We start from the raw sequence: 19,835 nt of genomic DNA on the forward strand, positions 1-19,835 counted from the left end.
GACATGGCATCATGGCCATACACGTGTTTCACGTAAATGTGAATCAGACAATCAGAAGATGATTAAGAGATGCTATCATTGTCTTTTACATGGATGGGTACATTACATAGCAATAATTAATGATGATAAAAATGAGAAATTTTGCTTAGGCTTCTGTTTCTTTTCCCTAAATTCGAACGTTGGACTGACAGCTAATTGTTGTTTGGTTTTATTATTGAATTAAATTGATAAATTTTGGTTTTATTCTTAAAGGTGGCTATGCTTCAATTGGCTGAATATTTGGTGGGGAAATGACATGTTTTGCTACTCAAAGTTAACTGTTTTGCTTATCTTCATTTCTTCTAAAACATTTCTACTCATAATTATTGTATGCATGTTTGGCTATTCAATTTGTAGAATTTTTAAGATCAAACAATTCGTATATTTATATTATATAAAATATTAAAATTTATATATTAAAATTTTATTTTGTATGAAAATTTTGTATCATAATTTATATTGATATAAATACGTAAAATATTTTTTTAATTTTATTAAATTTATATATAATTATTGTTAAAATTTTAAATTATATTATTTTTATAATTTACTGTTATATCATATATTTTATATCGTCGTATCATATTTTAAATTATTATTATTATTATTTTTTATGTTTGATCTCAGTTCAAAGGGCTTTAGCTTTGTTTCTTTGGTCAGTCCCTTTTTTTTAATAAGAAACTTCAAATTTCCTTTTATTTTTTTATTTTGAGGGAAGGTTTAACCCCGAAATTTTTTGGGCATATGGGAAGGCTTGGGTTTTGTTTATCGTAATGGGGCTTCATCTGCTTTTGTTTTTTGCCCATTGGACAAGTAATTCAGTTTCCCTTTCAAAACGACATCGTAGCTGAATAAGGAGCCAAATTTTCCAGTCCGTCCGATCCAACTCCACTAAACGAATCCCAACCGTCCATTTCTTTTCACCGACAACCAATATAAAACAAAATCTCCTTCCACTGTGATCATCTGAAAAATCAATCGTTGACTCGGAGCACCGAAAACCCCAAACCCAAACCGTAATCGAATCCCATATAGCCCAGAGGAAGTAGAAGAAGAAGATGTCAGGAGTAACCAATCAAGAGGAAGACAAGAAGCCTGCTGATCAAACGGCTCACATCAATCTCAAAGTCAAAGGCCAGGTTCAAAAATTTCCAATTTCCCTTTTGTTTGTATTTTGAATCATGTTTTTTTACAGTGAAAAAAGTTCTTAAATTTGCTTTTTTTTTTTGGAGTAAAATTCTTCTTCCATTTTGGGTCCTATTGCTTATCTTAAATTGGTTAAAAATTTACTGCCTTTATTGTGTTATCTTGCTAAGCATGAAGGCTAGGATCTTTTTGTTTGGCTGATAAAGATGCTTGAATTGGTCTGTAATTTCAAATAAAATTTTGATTTTTGAATAGGAGAAAGAAGAGTAGGCTAAATCAGATATGAAAATAGTTATAAGGAGGTTGAGTTTGGGTATGAATTGGGACTGTGGGTCACAAAGAAAATGCAGACTAACCAAAGGGGGCAAGACATGTTGGGTCTTTGTTCTCAAACAGTGGTAGCCTCTTTTGATGCTAAGTATTGTTGTTTTTCGGTTTTGTAAATTTCTTATCTGTGATAACAAGGTGATGCAATTGCCTAAGTTTGGTATGTGAACTGCAATATATGCTCATTTCCTAGGTTATACCTGTCTTGTTTCGTATGATTTAGTGATGTCTAGCATTTCTTGGTGCTTCTTTAAGCAAATCAAGTAGTTGTTTATGCTTGAACGAGTTTTTATATTTGAAATGTCAAGAATGAATGCTTGTACAATTGTATTTCTATGATGTTTATGTGTTTGGTTAATGATGCCATAGCTATGTGTGGCTTTTGTGTCTTCACAATTGTCTTGTAGTGAGTACAGACTGGTAAGTCAACGGATTCTCTTCAAAGGGTTTTTGGTGAAATGCTTTAGTTAAAAGGAAAAGAAAGGAAGATTATGCTTTGGTGGCTTGGCACACCTAAATAAGAAATATAATTGTTCGAGAACACATGTGCTACTTCAAGTCAGCCAGATATGTTATAGAACATATCTGGATTGCAATAATATAAATGATGTTAAGTTACAACATGCTAATTCATCCATTTGCTTGTTTGTAGGATGGTAATGAAGTATTCTTTAGGATTAAAAGAACTACCCAACTGAAGAAGCTTATGAATGCCTATTGTGATCGACAATCAGTGGATTTTAACTCTATTGCCTTCCTGTTTGATGGCCGCCGCCTGCGAGGGGAGCAGACTCCTGATGAGGTATGTTCCTCTCTCTCTCTTTCTTTTTTTTTATTTATGGTTTCTTGCGGTTATGTGTTTTTTTTTTGGTTACTACAGTTGGAAATGGAGGATGGGGATGAGATAGATGCAATGCTACATCAAACAGGTGGTGCTATGGCCTAACTAGCTGGTTTTTAGGTTATTTATCATTTATGTACTAGGATTTAAGTGGCGGCACTCAGTCGAATTAGGATCTACTTAAATATAACCTCTGAAACTACGTGGTCTGTTCGTTGCCTCGTAACCCTGTTTGTGGATGTTACTTCTAAGTAGTATTTTTAGGTGTTGTTGAAGTTTTCTCTTTCTGATTGCTTTAGGAATCACATTTCAGGAAAGGGCGTGAAAATCCTAAGATCATAGTTGGCTTAGGATGTTTGATGTCCCATTAAATCCATGCCATGAATTGATATGGTGTGAAGGCTGAGCTGAGCCATACTTTGCAATAAATGTTACCTTAAATGCTGTCTGAATGAGATCTTGCTTTTCATTAGAATAAGTACATAGTTTGCGTTTGGAGGCAATAATGGAAGGATTGATGAAGCATTTTTTTGTTTATTCTGCACCGAAAGAAGAAATAACAGAAAAATAACCAGCCAAAAATAAACAACTGGTTCCTGCAAATTGCAAACATGCTCTTCAATGTGATTGTTTGGGAGGACGGTACTCTTTTCATTCCCCTTTATTCTTTATTGAAATGTTTGTTGGTGGCTGAAGCAAACCTGGAGGGCAAATCCCAGGCGGTCTAGCTAGCAGGATGAGGCCAGGGTTGTTTCCTAGGACAAGGAGGGTGAGGGAATGGTGGTGGCCTTGGGTGAGGAGTATGGTTCTGGCCAATGGTGAGGAGGGAATGGTTGTGGCGGGTGAGTGGGAGTACCGGCCATGGAAATGACCATGGTGATGAAGGCTGTGCATATCCACACATCCCTTACAAGCATGGGACTCTCCAAGGGCCTCTATTTCCACATCCACCGCAATTAAAGGGACTAATATTCCTATTGATGCAGATTCCCCTGCAACATTGCCAAGTAAAAGGATATCTAATGATTCTAATCCCACATACGCCGCAGTGAGTATCATCAGAGGCAACATCAGCATATTGGTTCCTACAACACCGCATCCGAGCTGTGGGTGGATGCTCTCCCTGTTCACATATCCATGGCGTGAACATGCACACACCTGGTCTCGGCCTCGGGTTTGTTACAATCCTGAGCCATGGTGATGAGCCAAAGTTGCATTTTGTAGCTTCTACTATATCACAATTGGCTATAATAGAAACAGTGGCAGAACGATATCAACAAATCATTTAATAATAATAATAAAAAAAATTCATGACTCAATATATACATGACTCTTATTCTTAATTGCATAGAGTGACATGATCACAGTTAAAAAAGAAATGTAGACTTCCTCTTTGCCAAGTGAAAACAAGCCAATATATACATACACACACACACACACATATATATATATATATATATATATGAGGAGAAAAATGGGAGAGAGACAAAAAAACAGGGTAGAGGAGGCAGGAAAAGGAGAAAATTTTGGAGAAGCTATAGCCCCAATGAAGGAGAAAAGGCAACACTTAAGTCAAAACAAGTTTCTTCAACATGGGTGCTTTCTTTTGATCTCTTTCTTGGCCATATTACCTTCAGTTCGATCTTTCGACTATGGCAAAGCCCTCTCCAAAAGCCTCCTCTACTTCGAATCCCAACGCTCCGGCCGGTTACCCTACAACCAAAGGGTCGCCTGGCGCCACCATTCTGGCCTCATCGATGGCCTAGAACAAGGGGTAAGTAGTCCATTTCAGCCCCCATCTCCCCATGCACAATAAGATTTCAATGGTTAACATCAAATAATATTGTTCATATATCTTCTTCCATAAAATTTACATTGAAACATATGTTTGTTAGAAACTACGTAACATTGTAAAGTATGGTATCTATCATTGTATGAAAAGGTGGACTTGGTGGGAGGGTACTATGACGCCGGAGACAATGTGAAATTTGGTCTGCCGATGGCATTCACCGTTACAATGCTCTCATGGAGTGTCATTGAATATGGAGATGAAATTGCCGGTGCCGGAGAGTATAGTCACGCGCTTGAGGCTATCAAATGGGGAACTGATTATTTCATCAAAGCTCATACTCACCCAAATGTCTTGTGGGCTGAGGTAAGAAACACTAATAACTCTATAAAGTTTGATTTATGACCTTTGTTTTTTCTTTGATGATTTGACTCTATTTCTCCTTCAACTTCAGTCATTATTATATATAGTAGCTTATGTTATACGAAAAAATGAACTAAACATTTGATATTTAATAATTTTAACTAGGTGGGTGATGGTGACACTGATCATTACTGTTGGCAGAGGCCGGAGGACATGACAACATCCCGGCAAGCCTACAAGGTGGATGAGAAGAACCCGGGATCGGATGTCGCCTGTGAGACGGCAGCGGCTATGGCGTCAGCCTCCATTGTGTTCAGGAAAACAAACCCACATTACTCTCACCTACTATTGCAACATGCACAACAGGTAAGCTAGTTTAATGAGATTGCCATATTGTGACATACTGTATTTAGTAGGTGCATTGTTCACCAAAAGCACAAGCGTTTTAACTAATTCTCATTGCAATTAATTTCTTACTTATTAACATATTTGAATTAACTAAAAAAATGGGTTTTTTTTTTTTTTTTTAAAATTTGGACAGTTGTTTGAGTTTGGAGACAAGTTTAGAGGGAAGTATGATGAAAGTGTGAGGGTGGTGAAAGGCTACTATCCGTCGGTGAGTGGGTTCAAAGATGAGCTGTTGTGGGCAGCTTTGTGGCTATACAAGGCCACCGACAAGGAGGATTATTTGAGGTATGCTCTGGAGAAGGCAAATGAATTTGGTGGGATCACTTGGGCCATTACTGAGTTCAGCTGGGATGTCAAGTTTGCTGGTGTTCAGATCATTGCTTCAACGGTATAGATCTGCACGCGTGCTCGCATATACATATATAAATTTATAAATTTTCATTTAATAACATGAATGATTTCAATGTAACATTGTTATTTTTGTATTGCTGCAGTTGTTGATGGAAGAAAAGCATAGGAGAATGAAACACAAGCATGTATTGGAACGGTATCGTTCAAAGGCTGAATACTACTTGTGTGCTTGCCTTAACAAAAACAATGTGACCAATGTGAACCGCACCCCAGGAGGGTTATTGTACATTCGTCAATGGAATAACATGCAATATGTATCAAATGCAGCATTTCTTCTCACAGTTTACTCTGATCATCTTCATGTCTCAAATCAACGGTTGAGATGCGATCGCGGAGAGGTGGGTCCGGAAGAAGTCTTTGAATTTGCCAAATCACAGGTTGATTACATCTTGGGTGCTAATCAAATGGCCATGAGTTACTTAGTTGGGTATGGTTCAAGGTACCCCCAAAGGATGCACCACAGAGGAGCATCCATTGGCTCTTATAGAGAGAACAAGGGATTTATTGGGTGCATTCAGGGGTATGATAATTGGTTTCAAAGAAATGATCCAAACCCTAACGTTGTTATTGGGGCCCTTGTTGGTGGGCCAGATAAGATGGATCAATTTAGTGATGATAGGAAAAATTTCATGCAAACTGAGGCTTGCACCTATAATACTGCAAGCCTAGTTGGGGTTTTGGCTAAGCTGCATGGTTTTGAAAATGGAGATTTTAGTGCTCCTTTAGTTCCTTCTAGCTAGCCAAAAACTCAAGTTCTCAAATGAAATTGCTCTGACATTATATGCAACCAATCTTATGTACAGAGAAAATGGAAGAACAAAAGAAGTTTATACAAAAGAAAAAAAAAATTGTTTATTTTACAAGCTGAATGGTAGTTCAACGTTTTCCTTCTTTGGGCAGCTTTTTCATGTGAAATTATATTTGAAATTAGAACTGATAATTCGTGTATTTGAATTATATAAAATATTAAAAATTTATGTATTTATATCGTATTTTATATGAAATTACAATCAACAAACCTGCAACCATTTGAGTGTCTTTTTTTTTTTTTTTATCTCATTGGTTTTGGAACTATATGAATCAATATTAATAAATAAAAGATAAGTAAAGATTGACAATTTGATCATTACAGAGATAGAGTTAGGATCATTGTTTGGAAGACAGGAACTGATAAACATACATGACAAAATAGCTGCAAGCCTTTATGTCAAACAGGAAAACAACAGACAACACTTGACTCTGAATGCTGAGCTGAAGTAGACATGATCTTGTAGCCTGTAATAATGATTTAGTGACTAAAGAACTGAAGTTATTAATGGAACAGAAGCATAAATCAGCAGCACTGAAGTTATTATTGTACTGTTGTTTTACTGCAAACTCTTGCAATGGTTACAAAACCATCATTTTCATCATAACTAAACCATATATATAATATTATTGTACGATTTAATAAGCTGCTTTAGTTTTTTGTCAACAGTCTTGTGGTAGATAGCCCCTGGTTCGTGATCCTTGTACCTGTTCTTAACAGCTTCAACCTTATGATCACTATTGAGTGCCTTGGCAGTGCCATCATGTACTTTCTCCAGAGTCTGACTAGCAAATCCTTTGTCCCCGGCCATGGCTTCTTTCTCTGCTCTATCCTTGTTCTTGGAAACTCTTTCCAACTTTGCATCTGCTGAACCTGCTTTTTCTTCTGCTACGGGTCATTGTTTCTGGCTAAATGAAGAAAATCCTCCTCATTATTGGCTTGGTTGCTATATCTCTGAAATTTTTATCAAATTCAGACATCATCAGCTTCACCAACACAGAAGAAAATTAAGCAAAATGCAAGGCCAAAAACAGAAAATTAGTTACTTTAATTACCTTGATGAAATAGTAGAGATGGGTTGTGGAAAATGGCTTTTAAAGTGAAGGTTTTAAGGAGTTGTGGAGGAGACAGATAATGTTGCTACAGGCTCTACCCATGTTTAACAAAGAAACTTCCCAAGAGATCAGAAATGGATATTACAGAAGATTTAGCACTACTGAAGTTTGGTTTGTTGTCACATGAAATTACAAACATGAAGGTCAAAGAGGTTGGCCAAATCAGCTTTAAAGAGGATGGAGTTGAACGTGTCTCAATAGGCAGGGCTTTAGCTAGGCACGTGGTGATGTAGGGATCTGCCTTTTCAATTATGCTTAATGCTCATGAAAAAATTTATCCTGCGAGATTGATCTAGGACTAATATGGATGGCACGGATTTTTTTTATTTTCGAAATTAATAAAATATTAATTTTAAATATAAATATAAAATTAAATAAATAAATATACAATTAAAATTAAAATTAAAAAATAATATATATACTTGATTAGAGCGAGATAAATTTGTATAAAACTCGACCTAATAAGACTTTTTTTAAAAATATTTAACCTAAATAAAAATTCGATTCTTTTTTAAAAAAGAAACTTATTCTATAAAATTGAGTTTGATTAAAATCCATCGGATACGAATTGAATTACTATCCGTAACTAGGTGTAATGAATGTCATAGATCGAAAACAAATATTATTGGCAGGTCTGGTATATGTGAAATACCACTATAATTATTTATGAACTCTGGTAGTAAAATACTATAAGTAATTGTGATTAATTAGATTCTATTTGGTTTATATTTTTATTTTATATTTTCCTTTTTATTCATTAAAAAAAATAAAGTAAAAATGAAAACATCAACCAATGCAGCCTTAATAGCTAAAATGTCATGCTATAATCCCAAAAATGTTCAATGACTGTAAACATCACATTATTAAATTTTAGTGAAGCTTTTACCTTCAAATTTCGACTAATGTTTGATCCAATTTTTCCTACTTTTTCACCAGTCATTTGAAGCTTTAAAGGGTTGCTTTTAAATTTTTGTTCTTTTGATAAATTGCATAATTAAATCTAACAATTTATGTATTTATATTACATAAAATATTAATAATTTATATATTCATAAACTTACATATCACAATTTTTATCGATACGAAAATGTAAAATATTTTTTTATAATTTTATTAAATTTATTATTTTTATTAAAATTTTAAACCGTATGTTTTTTTTAAATTATTTTTGTATTATATTATTGGATCATATTTTAAATTGTGAACGTCAACTTCGGGTCTAAGCGTGATGCAGCTTTGAACCAACTTGACTTCCATGCCACCCACATGAATCCAAACAAACAGAAGAATACAGGATATATTCAAATGGTCTTGGCTGTTGGGCACAACAACAATGATCCTGTTAATACTAAATTACTAAGAACACAGCCAAACTTTGGCCAATGCAAAGGCAATCATTTGATGATTGCCAAACCCTCCCAGAAATTCAAGCCAAACTTGTTCATAGATGAACTAAATGACCAAAGCAAAGCTGAGATGTCAAATTTTGAAAAAGGAAAAGAATGCTGTGCCTCACCACCCAACAAGCAATAGTTTTAAAAGAGCCATCCGGATATAAAGACCATTCTTTGCTTGTCTAAAATAAGCAGCCCTTGGATCCACATCAACATCCACAGTGATCTAATCAAGCCTTGGGAGAGGATGCATGACCACAGCATGCTTCTGCATTACCTTTAACGCATCCTTGTCCACGATATACTTACCTCGAGCTTCTTCATAGAGATCAATTCTCTCTCCGAACCGTTCTCGCTGAATACGGGTTTGATACACCACATCACATTTAGAGGCCACATCCATTAGATCAGTGCTTTCTTCCCACTCTACACCTCTTGATGTCAAATAATCTTTAATGTCATCCTGAAAAGTTAGAAATAAGAAGTAAGGCAAAAAAATTCGAACTTCCAAATACTTAAGATTAATTTAGCAATCTATTGACAGCTAAATAAAAGTAACATAGATCAAGAAAGCGGAGTTTGTCAAATGCTAACCTTCATTTTAACAACACCAGGGGAGACAAAGTAGATCTTCACATCTTGGTACTTTGCAAGCAAGTAGGCAAGAGAACGAACTGTTCTCCCATTGGCAAGATCTCCCACAAGCCCAACTCTGATGCCGTCCAGTTTTCCTATCTCTCTCTCTATGGTGTAGACATCTAAAAGGGCCTACACAACATCGAAAACAAACAATCTTTGGACTCAAGAGTTGTATGACACTTATGGGGGATAAAGAAATCCTCCTGTCTCATCTAAACATATATACCAGAACGTTCTCAAGCTCTCAAACAAAGGATCATACAGTGCAAGAAGAGAAGAAATGATCAAGGGTGATGTGTTGAAGTGAGTGAAAGCTCATTTTTCTATAGCTTAGGCGCCATAAATATATAATAAAACAACAAATTCAAATGCTATCCAAACTCCAGAAAAGATATATAATTCACATTAAGAAAAAGCTCAGAACATACCTGGGTGGGATGTTGTCCAGGACCATCACCAGCATTAAAAATAGGAATGCCTGCTGTAACTGCTGCTCTTCTAGCAGCACCACTTTCAAAGTGTCGCATCACAATTATATCAGAGTATCCCTCAACAGTTCTTATAGTATCTGCATAGCAAGCTGCTTGATTAGAAAAACACCACAATGGAACCACTTCTAAGAACCCTAACTAACTAAAAGGTTAAGAAAATTGCCTTCAAGTGTCTCTCCTTTTGCAGCTGAAGAAAATTCCTGTGCATTTTCAGTTGTCAGAACTTCACCACCTAGCCGCTTCATGGCAGACTCAAATGAAAGTCTTGTTCTAGTTGAGGGTTCATAGAAAAGGGTGGCCATCAGGTAACCTTTGAGAATTTGACTTCCACGTGATTTCTTTTCAATATTCTCCATCTCACATGCAACTTCAAATATAGCATTTAGAGTATCTCTATCAAACTGTTGAGCTTAATATCACATCATCAAGTCGAAACTTCTTCCCCATTGTCAATGCAGGTACATCCTCAATTTCCAGCGCACAGCACTGCATCCCATTCCTTGAAAGCCTTTGGCTTTGTTCCCATTTCAATGATTTCTAACCGGTTAACAATCTTGAATAGGTAAAGTCAGCAGATAACTTAGCATGAATAGGTAGTTTACTCAGGACATTTGAAACATTACATTTGAACTCTTTATTGAAAATTTTCACTTTAATAGCAAACGAGACCCTATTCAATGTGCACGTAAAAGATGATGATGAAGAAGCCATTCTACTTGAATGAAAACGTCCTCAAAGTCCCTGGAACAAAACATAAACCAATACTTGCACTTATCTTCGATCAAATAACAACACGACTTCACATTAATTTCTACAAGAAACAATAAGAAAAATTCTATGAATCAATAAGCTTGAATGATGCCGATGAAAGTTCCTTGAGTATACTAAAAAACCAACAATTCTCATTAAGCTGAATCAAGCTTAACACCTTTGAATGATCAAAACTAACCAAAGCTATATATATATATCCACCATTTTGTTAGCTTGCTGCTTAGGAATATAAACCATGATCTCGAACAGTAAGCTTATTAAAAATCAAAACTTTTTTGAAGCAATCATCTACCACCACACCAAAAGAATACCCTGTATTCCAAATGCAAAAAACAACCCAACAAAAAAAATAACATACAAATTAAACATACAGCACCACTTACTCTCAGTACAATATCCACTTCAAAATTCCAATTACTCTCCACTTTGTTCATCAACCAAACAAACAAAAAGTATCCAATAACACGAAAAAGAAAAAAACTAAACATCACAAAACCGATAAAGAAAGAGAAACAAGAGTAAGAAAAGATACCTGGGAAATTTTCCAGGGAAGAGAAAGAAATGTTGTTTTTGGGCGCCGAGAAAAGAAGGGGAGAGGAGGGAAATACGGGGCTTTTTTAGGAAGTGAAGGAAGTGAAAGAGAAGTGGGGATGCTTGGAAACAGTGAAAATTCAGAAAGATTTTGTGTTCGATTGTGTCTTAAAACTCTTTAAGATATTTGGCGGAAAATATGTTACAAAAAAAAAAGAGCTCTGTTTTTTTGTTTTTTTAATTGAAGATTTTATTGGATTTTATCATCTGTGTCCGGGTTCGCCGAAGAGTTTGCAAAGTGAGGTCAGTTCAAACAATGCAACGGTTGAAATGAAGTTGATCGTTATATCTCTTTTATTCTCATTGTCTTTTGTTTTATTTTTTATAAGCAAAATTAATCAATTCGTTCAACCTACGACATCGTTTAGCATATTTGAAGGGAAGAGACAGATATTTGTATTCATGGATAATCCCGGCAGCATAGCCAGGTAAATGGGCACCTAATCCCCCATAAGCCACAGTTAACCCTTGAGGTAACATCAACACAATGGTTTCAACTTTCAACAACACTTAATTCGAGCTCTTCGTCAATTTTTGTCCCTGTCTGCACGTCCATGGCTTAAACCTACACCTGGTCGGTCGCTCGGGTTCATCATTTTCCTTAGCCATGCTGAGGAAGATGATGATGAACCAGCAGTTGCATTATCAGCTTCCACCATCAATCTTACTAACACAGGAACTAGCAGCAATATACAGATCAAACGATTGGCTAACCAGCTCATTTCAAGATGCAAAAGGCGTGACCGGGCTGTTTTTCCTGAATATAATGCTTTTTCCAAAACCAAGGACCTTTACTTGGTGACATGGTAAACCTGAGCCCACCATTTCCATGGACCTCAAAAGGTATGCAGTACAATTACAAACTAGTATCGATCAGTCCGGATGTTTCAACTTTCGACCATGAACCAGATCACATGATTCAGCAGAGTTCAAGTTAAGACATTAACAAACTCAAAAGCATTCTGAAAGATATCAGGTAAATACAAGGCAGACAGCATACACTAAACCATAGCAGCAAAATGCAGATTACAAACCATTGCCAACTTTCCACTGATCAAAGCTCCAAAAAATGATACACAATACAAAAGGTCCAAGACCTTGATTTGCAAAATCTATGGATAGATAAAACTCAGGTATCAATCACAACAAAGAGAGGAATAAAATTACCTCATCAAAAACATGAAACAAGATAAAGTTAATCAACCACAGACCTGGATGTACTATATTAGTAGTTATTCACCAACCGATATCAAGTCTACATGATTCATGACTATTGAAAAATCAATTCATGGAAATACAAACTGGTTAATATTCAACTACATTAACCTTCCATTTCCAATCAGAATATAAAATGCTCAGTAAGCATCATAGAAAAGGAGGGAAGAAAATTCGAGAAGTAAAGAACTGTTGTATGCTATATTAAAGCACCAAAGCCTCAAAAGAATGGTGGAACCTCTCAAACCACTTCTGAAACAACTATTTGACAAAATGGGAATGTTCTAAAGTTCAAGTGCTTTGAAAAAGCAAAAGAAATGTGCTTCACTACACTAATGAAACTCATGTTTATTCCACAACATAGATATTTAAATCTAACAACAGATACCAATCTTCCTTAGCATCCATAATTCATTTTTCATTTTTCTCTGAGTTCTCTGAGTCCTCAGGCTTCTCCAGCCCATAACGACGGTTAAACTTAGCAATCTGTCCTACACTTGCGGCCATTTGGCGTTTCGCCCTTAAGTGATAAACTTTTCCAACACTATGTATTTTGGTCATCATAACATTCACCAATCGACCACTCTGAGTCACATAAGATATCCACTGCATCTGAGGGTGCAATCCTTTCTTCATTTTCCACAAAACTACAATTCAAAAACAAGCTTATTAGAGTAGAACTATGAAAACTAACAAAATGAAAAAAAATTCAATGTACAATTAAAAAAGAATTAGATTCCTTCACCAGAACAGCTGATGGCAACAAGAACTTGTCAAAAAAAAACACTGGAAATTCCCATTCCAAACAATTAATAGGGCAGCATTTTCACAATGAATACAATTACAGGAACCAAAGCCAATGGTATGGAACCAAAAAAAATGAACTTTTAACTCAGAATCAAAGGTCAAAACACCCAAGTTAAATGGAACCACAGAAAACAGCTTACTTTGACCTTTAAGGTGCAAACAGAAACCCAACATTTTTCTTAAGAAAATTTAACTGAAACCAAATCCTAACACAGTAACAATAGAAGAACTTTACAACCCAGAATTTCAAATTTGCTTACTTATCTCTTCATCCAAATTTGGGAATCTGGGTACATAAAATTAATAATAGAGAAAATTTTGAGCACGTTTCAAGCAGAACATAAGCAAAGAAAGTTATAACAAAAAAGAAAAAAGAACCGTACCTGGCGGTGGAATCAGCGGCGAAGGAGTAAAGTTTATGGTGGCAGCGCCTGCGCTAAGCAGAAATCCGGTGGCTGAGCAAAGAGCGATTAGCGATCGAGAGTGGAAAGATCAAGCATAGATACTTGGGCTGGGCCCAAGTATATATAAGGGAGATGTAGTTCTTAAATTCAATATTATTTATTATAAAAGCCAATTGCCCATTTCGGAGAAAAGAGTGCAAAAAACAATTATTTATAAGAAAAGCCCATGGCCCTTTTTTTTTTTTTAGTTTTTTTCTGTTTATCTTGTTCGTTTCATAAATTTTGTTATAAATCAAATATTGAAAACAAATTTTTAGATAAAAAATGGTGAACTAGCTAAAAAAAAGATATCGGTTAGACTCGAAATTTTTTACAATTTTAGATAATGAAAAGACTTAAATGATGTTTTTTAGATTAAGTTCGTAAATTTTTTTATTAAAAACGATTAAATAAAAATTAAGATAAAAATCAAAACGGATAAATTAAAAAGTCTTGTTATAAATATATCAAATGTACAAAATTTGACAAAAATAAATAAATTTTGAAATATTTTTTAGATAAATATTTTTTAAAAAATATTTGATAAAATTTTTATCGATAAATAAGTATCAATAAAATTTAAATTATAAATAATATTTTTTAATAATTTCTTTTCATATTAATCTCTATGGAATTTTTTATTAAAATTTTTATTAAATCATTTTAAGAAAAAATTTCAAGACCTCACCTATTTGTCCTTTAACTTAGTCTGAGATCCCTACATCTCTGTTAACTTGCAAGTGTAAAGTAGGATCCTTTGTAGTAAAGCTAGTTCCCTAGGTATCCCCAAGAACCCAGCAGCAGAGCAAGCAGAAATGTACCATAAAAACATAATCTCATGCATTTATTAGCTCATAACAGCAAACATTACCTTACATTACATTCTAGTTCACATGATCCAATAAAGTACATCATGAAGCCAATAAGCATATAGCAGTTTATGCAAAGTCGAATATCCTTACAGCAGTGCAAACTAAGTTTGCTTATTTAGAGGCTACCAGTGCCATAATTCATACAAGCTTTAAACATAATCTTTGATACCAAACTGACATAGTAGAAACAGAACTCGGGAGGGACGGGGCTCTGGTTCTTACTGCAGAACAAGGCATTCTTGTGTCCCAGCCACCATTGGGTCGTGGGAGCCTTTGGTGATGGTATTCTCTCCTTCAAAACATCGAGCTTTAGTATCAGGCTCATCAAGAAAAGTCTCATCAACATTTTGAATGCCATCTTTGCCACTGGCAATGGCTTCAAATAACAGAGCATTCACTTCACAGAACCTCTCATCAGAGAGAGAAACCTCTGCAAGAAGCCTCCAAGCATTTTCCTCAGATGCCTCGTCATAGTCCTTCCTCCTTTTCAACACCATATGACCACTAATCTCCCACACAGCAGGGTTTACCTGGGTGTCCAAAAGCTCTGGACTCACTTCCCCAAGTGCTTGTTTCTCAGCATAACACTGTTCAATTGACAAATTGAAAATTCAATTGTAAGAATCATGGAGATGGTAAAAATGCGTCAATTATGATTCTAGTTTGTGTTACCTGTGGAAGGAGAAAGATACGCTTTCCACAATCAGAGATGAGGACATTGAATGGTATGTTGTTATCTTGAAGGCAAATGCAAGCATCACACACCGTGTCAGACAAGTCCTGGAGAGTGTTACCACCTTCAAAGACAAGTCCTCTGACCGGATACTTTAAAAGCTCTGAGATGATCACTCCGTCATTCACAGTGGTTAACTTCTTGGTGGGAGCTTTCTCAATGGGAAAGGGCATGGCCAAATAGTAAGCCTGCAGCGATTAGAATAGTTAAACAACCTTCTCTTTCCAACTGTACATAACTATACCTAACAGATATCATGGTGGCAAAAAGTACATGAAGAACCAAATTGGGAAGTTAGATACCTGGAAGTGAAGGTGGTTGATTGTAGCAAATGCACCCAAGCTGTTATAACCCAATCTGAAGTATGGATTCCCAGCTTCAGCTGCCATATAAAGTGCAAGCAAGAAGCTCTCACGGTCAATCCTCTGGGGCAAGCATTCAAGAATTCGAGGGATCAAGAGCACATGTCCATATTCAATAGGACTCACCTGTTGAATTGTATACAATGTTAATCTTATGAGTCTAGCACTCTTACTCAACTAGGTATTCTGTAGCTTGAATAAGTAAAACTAACATACATTTATGGCAACAACACTTGGAGAATTCTCAACATCAATGGGAGCATTTGGAAAGAACTGAACTTCACCATCTTCACTTGCTTCAAACTGGAAGAGCACCTCTTCTTGCCCAACTTTGGTGAAGTTGAATTTGTTCCCATCAAAGGGCTGGAGAACCTTATCAACACGGAACTCAGTTGGCCTCTTCTTAAGGTGGCGGCCCTCATTCAGCTGGGCAATAAAACCATATTCACCAGGAATCACCTAAACCATGATAAACACAGAAAATTTTGATAGTACCAAAAACTTAATTAACCATAAAATTTCTGGTTATTTGCAGACAAACAATTAAAGCAAGGGAATAGAAACGGAGACCAAATAAGACCTTGGTTTCACAGGCAGTGACATCATATCGAAAGAGCCCTCTTTGCAAGCGATCCTCCCACTACCATCAAACCATAAGGTATTTTTAACCTCACTATTTGTAAACACAACAAGTATTAACCATAACAATGATCTTAATCTTTTTTCTTATATAAACAATGATTTTAATCTTATTCAGCAAAAGCTTAATAGAAAATTTTACCTCCCCAAGAACGAGTGAGTCAAGAAAAGAAACGGGAGGCTCTCTGTTCTCAATTCCAAGCACGTCTTTTTCACTCTCAATATTGTTCAGCTTCTTGAAAGCATATAAAGGAAGCTTTGCCCCTATAAACCAAAACCCTGTTCCAGTTACACCTCATTTCTATGAAACTTATCAAACCAAGCAATGTTACAAAGTAAATTTAACGAATACCTAGGGCTATAAACAAACTGAATATGAACAAACAAATGTATATCTAAGGTTTGTTCATTTATTTTTACAAATGTTTAGGCTAGGTTTGTGTTCAATAAGAAAATTGCTCTATTTGTTAAAGCTCGGCTTATTTAAATGGTAAGATATTCACATTCGAATTGTGTTCAGTTTAATTAAGTTAAACAAACTCGTTCTTGAATATTAAACAAACATGTTCACGAACATGTTAATGATCAATAAACAAACCATTAACAAACAAATTTAAACAAACCTTAAACAAATATTAACGAATCTGATTGAACATATACAAACCTTAAAATAGGATTAAAAATGAAAGATAAAAATATAATTTTATTAGTATTATTATTAAGGAAGAACAAACGAACAATAAACAAATAAGTTTTAAACTAACTTGTTCATGATCATATTCAAATCAAATACATATCTGTTCATGTTCAGTTTGTTCAATAAACGAATATAAAAATATTGTTTAAAATCATTTGTTAAGCTTAATAAAAGAACAAAAACGAATATATACGAAAAAAAAAAAACCAAATATGTTCACGTGCTGATCATCAAAAGCTCTATTTGTTTACAAACTTAAAAATACCTGAAATGCAACAACTTCTAAGGCAATTCTTTCCGCACCCACCGCTACGGCAAGCACTCTGTTCCGCCTCATCCTTTTGGTAATTCGAAACAACAGTGGGAACCCTCTTAATCCTGAGCATCATCTTGCTACTACTTCTCTTCTTTCTTTATCCAATAAAAATCAAATAGAGATAACCCACAAAGAACAACAACGTAGAAGATGAAAAACAACAGCCTTTTTAAAAGAAACTTGTTCAACGGTAATTTTTAAAGACTAAAAGCTGTCTATTTATACTACTGAAACTCTAAAAGGCAACACCACCACCAGCAAGGAAGAGGAGATCGGAAGGACTACCGCCTTCAGAAGGCAAAGCTCCACGTCCGCCGTGCGGCGAAGGGTTGCTCTCGATCACACAACCCGTTCGTCGTACAATTCGGACATGAATAGGCCGAAAAGCTTTGTATATAGCCGTGATGTCCACGATTTGTCTAACTCTGGGTGTTACCCCCACAAACAAAAACCCACAATTCAAAATCCCTTTAAACTAATCTAACCAAATACCAAATCTCTCCAGCTTCAAGAAAACAATATAAAACTTTTATCAAACACCTGGTGTGCACAAAGAAGAAAAGAAAAACCCCTTCAACCTGTTTCCTTATTTCTTTTCGTGGTGGTGTGGGATGAAAGGAGAGAGGAAGAAGAGGGGAGATATATAGATAAGAGGTGAGTGATTTTGGAGGGATTGTGGCTATAATAGTAGTGAGAAAGCGGGAACCAGAGAAAGCTAGTGGCCCCGGTGCCCTCTTTCAGAGTTTTGGTTTTGTGGGCTTAACGACAATTACTTGACAGAGAGATATGAAAATATAGAAAGAGAAACAGAGATTGTAAACAGTAGGAATAATAAATATATCCGATGATTTGAATCGGATTCAATTTTATAGGATCGATTTTTTTTTTTATATAAATTGAGTTTCGCCCAAATGTTTTGAAAATAATTGAGGCTAGGTTGGAGTCTGATTTTAGGTGAATATATATCTAAAATATATTTTTATTATTTATTTAATTTTATATTTATATAATTATTATTTAATATTTTAATTTAAAATATTAATTTAATAAAAATATTATATAAAATTAATTTTAAATCAAATAATAAAAATTTTATACATATACGAATTAATTGAATATAAAATATAATTTTTTAATATCAAATCCAAATTAAATGTATATTTTATAAAATTAAAACAAACAAAAAACTTATCCCGACGGAATCGTTGCCGTCACGAATCAAGAGTTTTATTGGGTGTATCTTCTACACCCGTACGAGCCTCAAAGGGGGACTACAAGGCGGGTGCCGAAGATGGGGAGCTTTGGACCCCGTCAGGGCAATGGCTTCTGGTGGGTCTCTGGTTTGATTGGCTTGATTTAAATTTGGGTTTTGTTTGCCTAATTAAAAAAAATATTGGTGTAAACAGAATTAAAGAAAATGATTCAAATCCTAATTATAATCTAACCACAAAGCCACACGAGCTTGAAAAGTGGGGTGCTAAAGTGGGTTGCTGTTGTTGTTGTCGTCATCATCTTGCTTGACCATTCCATTTCTTTTGGTTGTGGAAACATCAATCAACGTAGAAAATAGGGGAATCGGTTTAAATATCAATTTTAAAGCCATTGTTTATACTATTATTTTTGCATTTTCCAAGCATTTTCCTTTAATGGGTCCAATGTCCCAAGCAAGCAAACCTACTTGGAAATTTCGTTGCAAAATGACATAAATATCTATCAATCTTATCAGGAAAATAATAGAGGTTGTGTACGAATTGAATATAAATAAATATGTTTATTTATTTTTAAAATTTTTCGGGGTTATTTGTATTTAATAAAAAAATTTATTTTACTCGTTTGAGTTGAATTTATTTAAATAATAAAATATTTATGTTCGATTTAAATTTTATTTAATTAAATTAAATGAATTTTTTTTAATATTAAATAAATATATTTATAAATATATATAAATAAATATATTTATGAATAATAAATAAATTATAATCAAATAAATTTAAATAAATAAATTTTAAAAGAATATAAATAAATCTTAAAATATGATTAAGATAAAAGATAAAAATATAATTTTATTTTTATTTTAAATAACAAATTTCAAATAATCATAAATAAATTTATTTACGAAAATAAACAAACCAAATAGACCTTAAAAATATAATTTTGTTATTGTTGTTTGTGTTTGGTTCATTTACATAAAAATATTATGTCAAAACTTTTATTAAATTTAATAAATAAATATAAACAAATAAAAATAAAACATATTCATAAATAATTCATCAATAACTCTACCAATTTAAAACCCTTAAATTTTGACAAATTTTCCGATCTCTCCCAAACGTCACCATTATCATTCATCCCATACGATGATAAATATCAGCTGAGCTTCTCTCTTGATTTCGTCAGCTACTTTTCATGATTTAAAAAAGAAAAAAACATTAGCAATAATGTTCAATTAAAAATATGAGTCTCAATTTTCATGGATTGCTTTTTCTCTAAGAAAAGGAGGAAAAACAAACTACATGAGAAGGGGAGAAAAAAAATCACATCTGTTTATCAACTTGAATGGGATATTTAAAATGCTTCCAATTTGATGGTCTAACACCATTACAATGGCGTTGGAAATT

The 19,835-nt window shown here is 34.5% G+C and overlaps 4 protein-coding genes and 2 pseudogenes across 7 annotated transcripts; 2 read left to right on the forward strand and 4 right to left on the reverse strand.

Annotated features, from left to right (window-relative positions):
- The first annotated feature begins 1,001 nt into the window (after positions 1–1,001).
- Positions 1,002–2,805, forward strand: SUMO1 (small ubiquitin-like modifier 1). The gene is made up of 3 exons (XM_022897364.2): positions 1,002–1,178; positions 2,165–2,314; positions 2,393–2,805. The coding sequence occupies exons 1-3, from the start codon at positions 1,098–1,100 to the stop codon at positions 2,456–2,458; spliced, it is 297 nt and encodes a 98-aa protein (XP_022753099.1). The 5' UTR covers positions 1,002–1,097; the 3' UTR covers positions 2,459–2,805.
- Positions 2,806–3,108: 303 nt separating this feature from the next.
- Positions 3,109–3,626, reverse strand: LOC149514528 (stigma-specific STIG1-like protein 4; annotated as a pseudogene).
- LOC111301582 (endoglucanase 11-like) lies at positions 3,623–6,183 on the forward strand. The gene is made up of 5 exons (XM_022897365.2): positions 3,623–4,127; positions 4,296–4,508; positions 4,671–4,871; positions 5,047–5,301; positions 5,408–6,183. Exons 1-5 carry the CDS (start codon positions 3,816–3,818, stop codon positions 6,062–6,064), a joined length of 1,638 nt encoding a protein of 545 aa, XP_022753100.2. The 5' UTR covers positions 3,623–3,815; the 3' UTR covers positions 6,065–6,183.
- A 2,331-nt stretch (positions 6,184–8,514) lies between these two features.
- On the reverse strand, positions 8,515–12,395 carry LOC111301583 (aspartate carbamoyltransferase, chloroplastic-like; annotated as a pseudogene). The gene is made up of 5 exons (XR_016328040.1): positions 11,075–12,395; positions 9,935–10,512; positions 9,709–9,848; positions 9,236–9,409; positions 8,515–9,104 (listed from the first exon to the last, which is right to left on the reverse strand). The product of XR_016328040.1 is annotated as an aspartate carbamoyltransferase, chloroplastic-like (transcript).
- Positions 12,396–12,530: 135 nt separating this feature from the next.
- Positions 12,531–13,697, reverse strand: LOC111302252 (uncharacterized). The gene is made up of 2 exons (XM_022898182.2): positions 13,539–13,697; positions 12,531–12,995 (listed from the first exon to the last, which is right to left on the reverse strand). The coding sequence occupies exon 2, from the start codon at positions 12,982–12,984 to the stop codon at positions 12,760–12,762; it is 225 nt and encodes a 74-aa protein (XP_022753917.1). The 5' UTR covers positions 12,985–12,995; positions 13,539–13,697; the 3' UTR covers positions 12,531–12,759.
- Positions 13,698–14,416: 719 nt separating this feature from the next.
- Positions 14,417–17,830, reverse strand: LOC111301584 (GDP-L-galactose phosphorylase 1). 3 transcript variants are annotated; one of them, XM_022897367.2, is made up of 7 exons: positions 17,167–17,830; positions 16,347–16,468; positions 16,146–16,205; positions 15,782–16,024; positions 15,506–15,691; positions 15,143–15,391; positions 14,417–15,057 (listed from the first exon to the last, which is right to left on the reverse strand). In XM_022897367.2, exons 1-7 carry the CDS (start codon positions 17,288–17,290, stop codon positions 14,689–14,691), a joined length of 1,353 nt encoding a protein of 450 aa, XP_022753102.2. In that variant the 5' UTR covers positions 17,291–17,830; the 3' UTR covers positions 14,417–14,688. The 3 variants fall into 3 exon arrangements, with proteins under 3 accessions (XP_022753102.2, XP_022753101.2, XP_022753103.2); XM_022897366.2 differs by having other exon boundaries at positions 16,347–16,483; XM_022897368.2 differs by lacking the exons at positions 16,146–16,205; positions 16,347–16,468.
- Positions 17,831–19,835: the final 2,005 nt, after the last annotated feature.

Source organism: Durio zibethinus, chromosome 15 (assembly GCF_047325235.1).
Source record: "Durio zibethinus cultivar Kanyao isolate XHJ-2024 chromosome 15, ASM4732523v1, whole genome shotgun sequence".
In the NCBI taxonomy this organism is placed as follows: domain Eukaryota; kingdom Viridiplantae; phylum Streptophyta; class Magnoliopsida; order Malvales; family Malvaceae; genus Durio; species Durio zibethinus.